Source organism: Pteropus vampyrus, unplaced genomic scaffold, assembly GCF_000151845.1.
Source record: "Pteropus vampyrus isolate Shadow unplaced genomic scaffold, Pvam_2.0 Scaffold117, whole genome shotgun sequence".
NCBI classification, from domain to species: Eukaryota; Metazoa; Chordata; class Mammalia; order Chiroptera; family Pteropodidae; genus Pteropus; species Pteropus vampyrus.
In genome coordinates, this window is record NW_011888898.1 from 2,710,978 (window position 1) to 2,722,999 (window position 12,022).

At 46.4% G+C, this 12,022-nt stretch overlaps 1 protein-coding gene across 1 annotated transcript in view; it reads right to left on the reverse strand.

Annotated features, from left to right (window-relative positions):
* PTPN1 (protein tyrosine phosphatase, non-receptor type 1) overlaps nt 1-12,022 on the reverse strand; it is a 67,354-nt gene that overhangs the window by 15,559 nt on the left and 39,773 nt on the right. The window contains exons 2-6 of the mRNA XM_023534083.1: nt 10,270-10,360; nt 7,309-7,409; nt 4,499-4,616; nt 3,279-3,379; nt 488-586 (exon numbers count right to left, since the gene is read on the reverse strand). Of these exons, the coding sequence (XP_023389851.1) occupies nt 488-586; nt 3,279-3,379; nt 4,499-4,616; nt 7,309-7,409; nt 10,270-10,360 (510 nt within the window). The remainder of the gene's footprint in view (nt 1-487; nt 587-3,278; nt 3,380-4,498; nt 4,617-7,308; nt 7,410-10,269; nt 10,361-12,022) is intronic.

Here is a 12,022-nt window from a genome sequence, read left to right on the forward strand (position 1 = left end):
GCAGACAACATCCACACCGAAGAGTATGGCCAGGAGCCAAGTGGCTGGGATTTTTCAGAGGCAAAACCAGACTCCAGCTGCTCCCACGGCCGGAAAAGCCGATATGATGATGATACCGTAGACACTGGCTTTTCAAAAGAAAGTCTGCTTACACAGCTCCGTGATGCATAGAAAACTATGCTTACGCAGCAGTGCAGGCACCACGGGTGACGGTGAAGCGGGGCGCACCCACCAAACTCGCGGTGGGGTGTGGCGGTGCAAGGGCGCTCTTACTAATTGCCCCATTTTTAAATTCATTTACTTATCTGACTTGTTTACAATAAACAGGTATTTATATATCGCTTCTTTAATTTTTTTTTTCTAATAAAAAAGACACCACGTAAAAGAAATAGCAAAGCAACGCAAAGAAATAAACTTAGACAACAATGTCGACTCTGGACTGGCACGCTCGGAGAGAGTGCTAGGAGCAGGGCAACGCTCTACTTACCGATCCTTTCTCCATCACTCGGTTGAGCATGACCACGCCCCTGCTCTTCTGCTCCCATACCATCTCCCAGAAGTGGCCGCACGTATTAGGCAAAGGGCCCTGCAAACACACAACCCACAAAGTGCATGCCATTTGCATATAAACATTCTCCAGTGCAAACTCATCCCTGGCGGTCAGCGGATGACAGTGCCCTGAGGCAGAGTGGTGGCAGAGGCTGGACAGAGACCCACCTCTCCCTGCCTAGTGGTCAGGAACCACAGTTCTATTTTCTAACACGTGGTGAAAGGTCATTTCTGCCTCTCCGGGCTGACCAACAGGGGCGAGAAAATGCTGATTCCGCTGTCTGGTTTGGGCCAGCTGGCTGAGGGGCTCCGCTGGGATCCACCCCTAAGGGTGGGTGGAATATGGGACAAAACTACTGGGTGAAGTGACAGGCAGCATGAGGACGTGATCAACAGTGAGATTCTGGCTGCTGAGTCCCAGCTCCCATCATTTGTGTGTGTGACCATGGACAAGTGACGTTACCTCTCCATGCCTGTTTCTCTACTTATCTCACCTGACTAATCAGAGCACCTTGAGTTTGTCTCAATGTTTAGTACGGTCTGGCGGGGACATCACCTAACACCCCCACGTCAGAGCGTGTCATCTCTGGCCAGCACCAGAATAGTTTCCATTCTCAACTATCTTCACCCAAACTCTTGCCCTTTACACGTGTTCCCTGCGAGTCTCACCACACCTTCCTCGCCCACGCGAACCCCCAGTGCCCTCTCACTTTCGCCTGGAACTCACCCCCGGACTTGCTGCCTGAACCAGAAAGTCCGCAATCCACATGTGCGCTGCGGGACCCAGACGACAGGGACAACATGTGCAACCCTTTCCCTCGACTAATCGAAAATGGCTCGGGGAAGGCGGGCATCCCGTGGCCTCCTGGCTGGCCACCTGGGCCTTTCATCCTCTGACCTGGGCATGAGGACTCCATCACCAGGTCTTCCTCAGCTGCAGCTCTCTGGGGCGCCTGTCAGTTACTAGCCTGTCGCCTTCCCCACCTCCCAATGTCATCCCTGCTCAGAATGGGTCACAGGGATTAAAAATCACAGAAAGTCTGGAAGGATACACACCAAACTCAGCCGACACTTCACGGGGGAGGTGAAGGCGAGCACCTCTGACACTGTTCTCCACACCCCTATGATCTGGTGGTCAGACAGGACCAGAGGCTTGTGTTACTTGCATAAGGAACAATGAAAATAAAAAATGAGCAGGGTTTTCTTGCTTTTGTGGCTTAGAAAATGTTGCAGTCATACTATCCAGGAGTGTAACTTTGGGGTTAGGCTGCTTTGATCCCTTTTGTGAGTCCCAGGGCAAAGGGAGACGGTGTCAGCTCCTAGATACATCTGTGATACCACTTGACAAAACAAAACTTCAGATGTGCCAAGTAACTGCTAGGGTGTGGGGGTGGGGAGGGCAGGGTGCAAAAGCTTCCACGCTGATTTCCTAATGCTTCGTTTCACTTTACGCACCCTATCCATCTACGCTTTGGGCTTCTGGACCCCACGCCAAAGTTGAACGGCTGAAATCACGAAGTAAGACTTGACTTGCTCTAAAAAGAGAAGTTCCTACGAAGCCACTCTTGCCTCCACCTCTTCCCACCAACTCGCCCCAACCAGGGATCTCCCTCCTTATTGCCCCACCCCAACCCGCCCCACCCATCCCGCAAGTGCTGGGAGGACCATGGGCTAAGGGCCTGGTAAAGGCCTGCCCCCTTCTCATACACCAGTAACTCACTCGGCAGCCCCCCGAGAGTGAACACCGCATGGCTGATGTTGTGTTGACTTTGGGAGGCGTCAGGGCTGACTTTGGCACAGAGAAGAAGTGGGATAGGACAAAAAGGGGCAGTGAAGAAGGGCCACGGTGAACATGCCCTCATCTGGTTTCCTGTCGCAAAGCAGCCTCTGTTCGTAGTGCTTTCTGGCTCCACTAGAATTTCAATTTCTAAATACTAGGCGAAATTATGATGTTCGAAATCACCCTATAACCCAAAGCCGTATATAAGACTGATGTCAACTGATATGCAATGAGAAAACAAAAATTATGATAGAAAAAGAGAAACTTAAGACTATTCAGACCGATTTACAGGTAACAGATTACGATGTGAGAAAATTAATCAAAAATTTCTTTACCCCCATTCTCAGATACCCATTGTTTTGGTTCATATACCAGTAAGTGTTTCACAAGGTCAATTATTAAACCACGTTCATGATTTTTTTTCCTATAAAGATGCCAAAAGCCAATGGGAATTTTAAGTGACTTCGCATGCTTTTTCACATACTCTAATTTTTTTTTCTGGATCAAAGAATGAGGACCATGCCAAGGAACTCTGACTGGACATCTGGACAAAGGTTCCAGGTCTACTGCTCACCTCCTAAGATTTCTATAAGAAGCACTCAAAGCTCTCAGGCTAATGCTTATGGAACCAATACAGGTACAGGCACTTCTCTAGCCACAGCTCTGATGCCTCTGCTGACAGACCATGGGCAAACTTGCCATTTTAATGCTGTATTTTACAAGCCCAGCAATGTTGTGCTTCCCAGAAAAGGTTAGTGCGAACAACCAAACGATCTCTGGAAGAAGACTTTTCCCTACCTTGTTGCTTTTATGAGCTGTTTAAACCTCACCTTCTAAAGGATGTGGAAGATTTCATTTGAGGTATAGATAACAGCACTCTAAAATGCTTAAACTGACATCGAGTAAGGCAAAAACCATTAAAAAAAAATTCAGACAATCCTAGGTTTACCTGGGTAAGAATGTAACTTCTTTGGGCTTCTTCCATTTTTATCAAACTAGCGTTGATATAGTCGTTATCTTCTTGATGAAGTTTAATCCGACTATGGTCAACTGAAAGGCAAACCAGAACTCAGAGGTTAATCCTGGAGGACCGAAGTGTCTACACAGGCAGTGCACCCCGGAGGGAAAACAAAGGTGAGTTGGTGGCATCGAGGACGTTCGCATTGGCTGAGGCCGTGCCTTTTAAATCAAGATTAGTCATCAATGTGGGAATGACTAGTACTTTCAGAAAGGTTCCTGAAGTGGTTGAAACTTAATGCTAAACAATAATAGAGATAAATGACACCAAAACGTGAATTATGTCCTATTTGAAAAGTCCATTCTTAGGTCATATCTTCCTATAACACTTATTACTGTCCTCACAACTTGGCAGGCTGGGGGAGAGAGGGTGTCAAGAAATCTGTCCTTTGATGCCTAATATATACTTTTATAGGGTGGGATTTATGAGCACACCTCAACTTAACCTACATCTAGAGGTTTGAAGATTAAATGACCTAAGTATAGAGCAGTGTGAAAAGTCACACCTTGGATTCCTTTATACAAGGTTTTTCAAAAAGTTCAAGTATAACTTACTTAAATGATTCTAAATGGGATGGCCCGAACAAATACACACCTCTAGTCCATGTACTACCCCAAGGCTGTTTTAACAGTTGCAAAGGACTTGGAAGAAAGGATGACACAAATCCTGAAGTAGATGCACAGGCAGACAACATCCACACCGAAGAGTATGGCCAGGAGCCAAGTGGCTGGGATTTTTCAGAGGCAAAACCAGACTCCAGCTGCTCCCACGGCCGGAAAAGCCGATATGATGATGATACCGTAGACACTGGCTTTTCAAAAGAAAGTCTGCTTACACAGCTCCGTGATGCATAGAAAACTATGCTTACGCAGCAGTGCAGGCACCACGGGTGACGGTGAAGCGGGGCGCACCCACCAAACTCGCGGTGGGGTGTGGCGGTGCAAGGGCGCTCTTACTAATTGCCCCATTTTTAAATTCATTTACCTATCTGACTTGTTTACAATAAACAGGTATTTATATATCGCTTCTTTAATTTTTCTTTTCTAATAAAAAAGACACCACGTAAAAGAAATAGCAAAGCAATGCAAAGAAATAAACTTAGACAACAATGTCGACTCTGGACTGGCACGCTCGGAGAGAGTGCTAGGAGCAGGGCAACGCTCTACTTACCGATCCTTTCTCCATCACTCGGTTGAGCATGACCACGCCCCTGCTCTTCTGCTCCCATACCATCTCCCAGAAGTGGCCGCACGTATTAGGCAAAGGGCCCTGCAAACACACAACCCACAAAGTGCATGCCATTTGCATATAAACATTCTCCAGTGCAAACTCATCCCTGGCGGTCAGCGGATGACAGTGCCCTGAGGCAGAGTGGTGGCAGAGGCTGGACAGAGACCCACCTCTCCCTGCCTAGTGGTCAGGAACCACAGTTCTATTTTCTAACACGTGGTGAAAGGTCATTTCTGCCTCTCCGGGCTGACCAACAGGGGCGAGAAAATGCTGATTCCGCTGTCTGGTTTGGGCCAGCTGGCTGAGGGGCTCCGCTGGGATCCACCCCTAAGGGTGGGTGGAATATGGGACAAAACTACTGGGTGAAGTGACAGGCAGCATGAGGACGTGATCAACAGTGAGATTCTGGCTGCTGAGTCCCAGCTCCCATCATTTGTGTGTGTGACCATGGACAAGTGACGTTACCTCTCCATGCCTGTTTCTCTACTTATCTCACCTGACTAATCAGAGCACCTTGAGTTTGTCTCAATGTTTAGTACGGTCTGGCGGGGACATCACCTAACACCCCCACGTCAGAGTGTGTCATCTCTGGCCAGCACCAGAATAGTTTCCATTCTCAACTATCTTCACCCAAACTCTTGCCCTTTACATGTGTTCCCTGCGAGTCTCACCACACCTTCCTCGCCCACGCGAACCCCCAGTGCCCTCTCACTTTCGCCTGGAACTCACCCCCGGACTTGCTGCCTGAAGCAGGAAGTCCGCAATCCATGCGTGCGCTGCGGGACCCAGACGACAGGGACGACATGTGCAACCCTTTCCCTCGACTAATCGAAAATGGCTCGGGGAAGGCGGGCATCCCATGGCCTCCTGGCTGGCCACCTGGGCCTTTCGTCCTCTGACCTGGGCATGAGGACTCCATCACCAGGTCTTCCTCAGCTGCAGCTCTCTGGGGCGCCTGTCAGTTACTAGCCTGTCGCCTTCCCTACCTCCCAATGTCACCCCTGCTCAGAATGGGTCACAGGGATTAAAAATCACAGAAAGTCTGGAAGGATACACACCAAACTCAGCCGACACTTCACGGGGGAGGTGAAGGCGAGCACCTCTGACACTGTTCTCCACACCCCTATGATCTGGTGGTCAGACAGGACCAGAGGCTTGTGTTACTTGCATAAGGAACAATGAAAATAAAAAATGAGCAGGGTTTTCTTGCTTTTGTGGCTTAGAAAATGTTGCAGTCATACTATCCAGGAGTGTAACTTTGGGGTTAGGCTGCTTTGATCCCTTTTGTGAGTCCCAGGGCAAAGGGAGACGGTGTCAGCTCCTAGATACATCTGTGATACCACTTGACAAAACAAAACTTCAGATGTGCCAAGTAACTGCTAGGGTGTGGGGGTGGGGAGGGCAGGGTGCAAAAGCTTCCACGCTGATTTCCTAATGCTTCGTTTCACTTTACGCACCCTATCCATCTACGCTTTGGGCTTCTGGACCCCACGCCAAAGTTGAACGGCTGAAATCACGAAGTAAGACTTGACTTGCTCTAAAAAGAGAAGTTCCTACGAAGCCACTCTTGCCTCCACCTCTTCCCACCAACTCGCCCCAACCAGGGATCTCCCTCCTTATTGCCCCACCCCAACCCGCCCCACCCATCCCGCAAGTGCTGGGAGGACCATGGGCTAAGGGCCTGGTAAAGGCCTGCCCCCTTCTCATACACCAGTAACTCACTCGGCAGCCCCCCGAGAGTGAACACCGCATGGCTGATGTTGTGTTGACTTTGGGAGGCGTCAGGGCTGACTTTGGCACAGAGAAGAAGTGGGATAGGACAAAAAGGGGCAGTGAAGAAGGGCCACGGTGAACATGCCCTCATCTGGTTTCCTGTCGCAAAGCAGCCTCTGTTCGTAGTGCTTTCTGGCTCCACTAGAATTTCAATTTCTAAATACTAGGCGAAATTATGATGTTCGAAATCACCCTATAACCCAAAGCCGTATATAAGACTGATGTCAACTGATATGCAATGAGAAAACAAAAATTATGATAGAAAAAGAGAAACTTAAGACTATTCAGACCGATTTACAGGTAACAGATTACGATGTGAGAAAATTAATCAAAAATTTCTTTACCCCCATTCTCAGATACCCATTGTTTTGGTTCATATACCAGTAAGTGTTTCACAAGGTCAATTATTAAACCACGTTCATGATTTTTTTTCCTATAAAGATGCCAAAAGCCAATGGGAATTTTAAGTGACTTCGCATGCTTTTTCACATACTCTAATTTTTTTTTCTGGATCAAAGAATGAGGACCATGCCAAGGAACTCTGACTGGACATCTGGACAAAGGTTCCAGGTCTACTGCTCACCTCCTAAGATTTCTATAAGAAGCACTCAAAGCTCTCAGGCTAATGCTTATGGAACCAATACAGGTACAGGCACTTCTCTAGCCACAGCTCTGATGCCTCTGCTGACAGACCATGGGCAATCCTGCCATTTTAATGCTGTATTTTACAAGCCCAGCAATGTTGTGCTTCCCAGAAAAGGTTAGTGCGAACAACCAAACGATCTCTGGAGGAAGACTTTTCCCTACCTTGTTGCTTTTATGAGCTGTTTAAACCTCACCTTCTAAAGGATGTGGAAGATTTCATTTGAGGTATAGATAACAGCACTCTAAAATGCTTAAACTGACATCGAGTAAGGCAAAAACCATTAAAAAAAAATTCAGACAATCCTAGGTTTACCTGGGTAAGAATGTAACTTCTTTGGGCTTCTTCCATTTTTATCAAACTAGCGTTGATATAGTCGTTATCTTCTTGATGAAGTTTAATCCGACTATGGTCAACTGAAAGGCAAACCAGAACTCAGAGGTTAATCCTGGAGGACCGAAGTGTCTACACAGGCAGTGCACCCCGGAGGGAAAACAAAGGTGAGTTGGTGGCATCGAGGACGTTCACATTGGCTGAGGCCGTGCCTTTTAAATCAAGATTAGTCATCAATGTGGGAATGACTAGTACTTTCAGAAAGGTTCCTGAAGTGGTTGAAACTTAATGCTAAACAATAATAGAGATAAATGACACCAAAACGTGAATTATGTCCTATTTGAAAAGTCCATTCTTAGGTCATATCTTCCTATAACACTTATTACTGTCCTCACAACTTGGTAGGCTGGGGGAGAGAGGGTGTCAAGAAATCTGTCCTTTGATGCCTAATATATACTTTTATAGGGTGGGATTTATGAGCACACCTCAACTTGACCCACATCTAAAGGTTTGAAGATTAAATGACCTAAGTATAGAGCAGTGTGAAAAGTCACACCTTGGATTCCTTTATACAAGGTTTTTCAAAAAGTTCAAGTATAACTTACTTAAATGATTCTAAATCTTTCAAAGTCAAAACCTGCCATGATCAAAGACATTTAAAAGGAAGCTTAACTGGAAAAAATAAACTTTGAATCCAAAATAGTGAAAGCACATTAAATATAGCTTTCAGAATAGTTTTTAAAAATAAACTCTCATTTGGCAGTTCTGCCCAGGTTACTGAAAAGCATGGCTTTTGTCATAAAAGCAATAGTTCCCTGAGGGCCACTTTTCTTATCCTGCTAGTGCAGCTAACAAGAGCAGGTGAGTACTTCTATTTTCCGTACATGAAAAGGGATAATGAACTCAGGCGACCGCCCATAAATAGTATCTTCTCCCCCAGCTCAGTGGGAAAGGAGAAGTTCATGGCAATAAGAGATTTGGGGGCTTTTCGTTCTACAGGATTCCAAAGAGATGTTTTTAAAAATTAGTCGCTGTTTGGAACATCGCTGTTTGGAACACTTTCTCATTGTAAAGAGTTATTACAAACTGAATACTTGGGTAATATTTAAGTGGGTCATGGGAATAAAAAAATCTCAAAAAAATGACGCGAGTGGCACTGGTGGGTTATGTGAACGGTTGGAACAGCACTGGGTGACTTTGGGGAAATAACTCTTCTGAGCATTGGGGTTTCACTTGCCAAACGGAAGATAACGAGATCCCCTTCTACCCCGAATCACGCTCCCATCTCCTCCATATCCTTAAAAGCAAATCATTTTGTCTACTGCAGAGTGGCAGAAGGGGAGAAAAATATATGAGGAATGAGACTGGGGGGTGAAAGAATATTTTTAATGCTTTTTTCCCTCTGTAAAACTGGTTCATAAAACCATTTAGATGAGTACTGATCAAAGATGGAGAAAAGAAATATTGATGACAACATTATTGCCTAATTCAGAGCAAGTACGGCCACAGCTGGAGACCACTGGGATCTGCGGCGCCGGTGAAAGACGCGAACAGTGATCTCTGGAGCGCAGAACCGCGGGCCAGGACCTCACGGCAGAAAAGGCGGGAGAGATTTTTAAAAATATAAAGCGTCTGAGGTGCCACAGCCTAGACATGCTAACTCAAAAGAGTGTCAGGTGTTGGGGCACGATCACGTGTCACTTGAAGACCTAGAATTGCACTTCCGATGGTCCTGGTGTGCGCCTTCAGTTAACGGTCATCTCAACCACCGCCAACACTGACGAGTGAGACACCGGGGGCTAAGCAGCTCATGTTATTTTATTTCATTGTCACACAATCCTACAAGATTGGTGTGACTCCTGTTTTACCAAGGCTCAGAGAAGGGAACAATTTGCCCAAAGCCACACAGCTGTAAGTGGCAGGCTGAAGCACAGGTAGAGACCTGAGGCAGCAGGCAGAGGCAGACTGCTCTGGACCAGTCTAGGTCCATTTCTACTCCCCTCCCAGAAGCCTGGGTGTGGTGTAACTCAGGGGGCACTGCTGACTTTTTTGCAAAGCACGCTGAAAGCCACCACCCACAGCCACGGGCGCAGCGTGCTTTAGTAGGCATGCAGGAAGTGCCAGTTTGAAGAATGACCTACAGACTCTTCTATGTCCCTAGCAGAGAATACTGCCATAGGCGATATCGGCAGCTTCAACCCTCACCGACTGACAAGCTCTAAAAACCGTGGAGGTGGGTCGAAAAGGCTTCTGTGGCCTAGAGGAGATGGCAAAGTTCATGTCCTTCACTTAGTCCCAGGGTGTCTTGCTTTACAGAAATTCTAACACGTTTACTTATTTACTTTTAAGATACAAGCAGACTGAGAGCCAAGGACTCAGAAGGCAAAAGAGGCTGCCCGAGGCCTGCAGGCACACTGAAAGCTAATGGCAGGAAAGAGCTTGAAGTCAGATGATGGTGGCAGGGGGCAGGTTAGGGTGGAACTCAACAAGCAGAGCTGGCTCGTGTCTTCAGTGGAGGGATGGAACAGCTCCTTCCCCGCGTGCCTGCGCAGGGCAACGTGACAGTTCAGTACAATGCTCGGGGTCCAATAATACTGTTGCTGAGTCATCCAGAAAAGGTTATATTATGCCTGCTATACTCTGCTTCAGCTGGTAGGAAAATGATTCATCAGAAAAAAAGTCAAAGCTAAAAAAAGTGCTTTGAACTTAGCTGAATTTTCCAGAAACTGAAACCTTACCCCTCTCCAATGGTGGAAAAATGAACCATTACTATAAGTGTCTAATGCCTTTATTATAGGAAACAATCAAGTCATAAACCTTTGTTGCTACTGATTTATCACCAAACCCCAGAGCTACAGGAGTCTCGACTGAGAGGCCCTGCAGCTGAGAAAGAGCCGAGGCAACGGAAGCAGCAAGACCAGTAATGGCGATGTGAATACTTACAGGGACTGACATCTCTGTACCTGTTTCGGTTTTTGTTCTTGGGAAGCTTGGCCACTCTACACGGGAAGTCACTGGCTTCATGTCGGATATCCTACGAGAAAAGGATAAAGAGATCTCTTTTGAAATCTCTGGCATCAGGAATTCAACCAGACATTTAACGGAACACGGGCCATGTGCCAGGCATTGAGAAAGACCCAGTGCAGAAACAGACATCGAAAAAGCCAAGCAATGTGGGAAACTCAAGGTGATAATTCAGAGGCATGTACAAGGTCACAAGAGGAAAACAGAAGAGGAAGCCCATGCCTAGGGTGGGAGGAAGTGGCAAAGAGCTGGGTGCCGGACAGATGTGAAAGAGGGTGGGGAGACGGAAGGGGCCATTCCACTCACAGCACCCAGCACAGCAAAGGCACAGGGGCTGGAGTTCCCATCTTATGCAAGGAACAGTGGGTGGGCTGGCGGGGAGGAGGGACAGACACACAGGTACGTAGATCTTGGAGAGCCTTGAACGTCAGGCCTGGGAGTTCCATCTGTAACCTTTTACAAAGCTACAGTTATTAAGAGCAGATAAGATGCACTTTTATGCCAATAAACTATCCAACTGCTTTCCTAGGAGAAGATAAATCACACAAACCACCAAACTATCCGAAAGAAAAAGTGCCTGGATTAACATAAAACCTGCAGCATGCCTCCTGATAGACTGATCACACACGTCTAATTTTGCCCCTCTAAAACACTGCTATAATCACATTAAAAATATTTCCTTTCGTTTTATTTTATTTTTAAAAGGCAAGCCCGTATAACAATGCCACTAAACCGTACACCTAAAAATGGTTACAGTGATCAATTTTATGTTATGTATATTTTACTATAATTGGGGGAAAAAAAAGACAAACCCGCCAGGGGAGAACAAGAGAGAAGACAACAGCAACCAAATTTTGAAAGCTGGCGATCACACTGATTAGCGGCTGGCAGATGCAGAAAACTCAATTTCAAGCCAGCAGTGGGGAAAGCGGAGAACCACCCTGATTTCTACCACGGAATCCTTCAGAGGCTCAGGCAACGTAGCCTCTCTGGAAGAAGGAGTGGGATTTGCTGCAAGGGATGGGGCAGAGCAGTCTGAGAGGGGCTGCCCCCTACACACACATCGTCCCCGCCTTCCAACTGCTAGGTGACTGCCACCTGTGCAGAAATCTGGAGATTCTCTGGAAAACGCAAACCAGGATGCAGAGGCGCTCTAGATGATCTGAGCAGACAAGCGGAAAGTCCAAAAGATACCATCACCAAGGTGTGCAACTGACAACCCGCATAGAAGCCACATGACCAGATCAGCACTAACAAGCCTCTTATACCTGCTCAGGGCTCTCAATCTGCCTTGTAAATTCCTATTCCTCATCATATGCAGACAACCACTGGTTACCAGATGCAGGAGGAAAGCCTCTCTTATATAACAGGATTTACAAAAAAAAAAAAAAGGAGAAAAAAAAGAAAGAAAAGTAATTGTATCCATGAATTAAGAACAGGATGTTACATAAAATAAACAAAAATGTCACGTGGAACTTAAAAACAAGATAGCAGAAAGAATAAGCATAATTGAAGAGTCAGAAGAGAAAGGCAGAAGAAATCCTCTGAAAAAAAGACAAAACCACCACAATAGAAAATTAGGCAAAACAAAACACAAGGAAAGAAAACATCATAAAACGTTCAAGGAAATCTTCCAGACCCATCAAGTGCTCATCATAATGATCAAAACAGA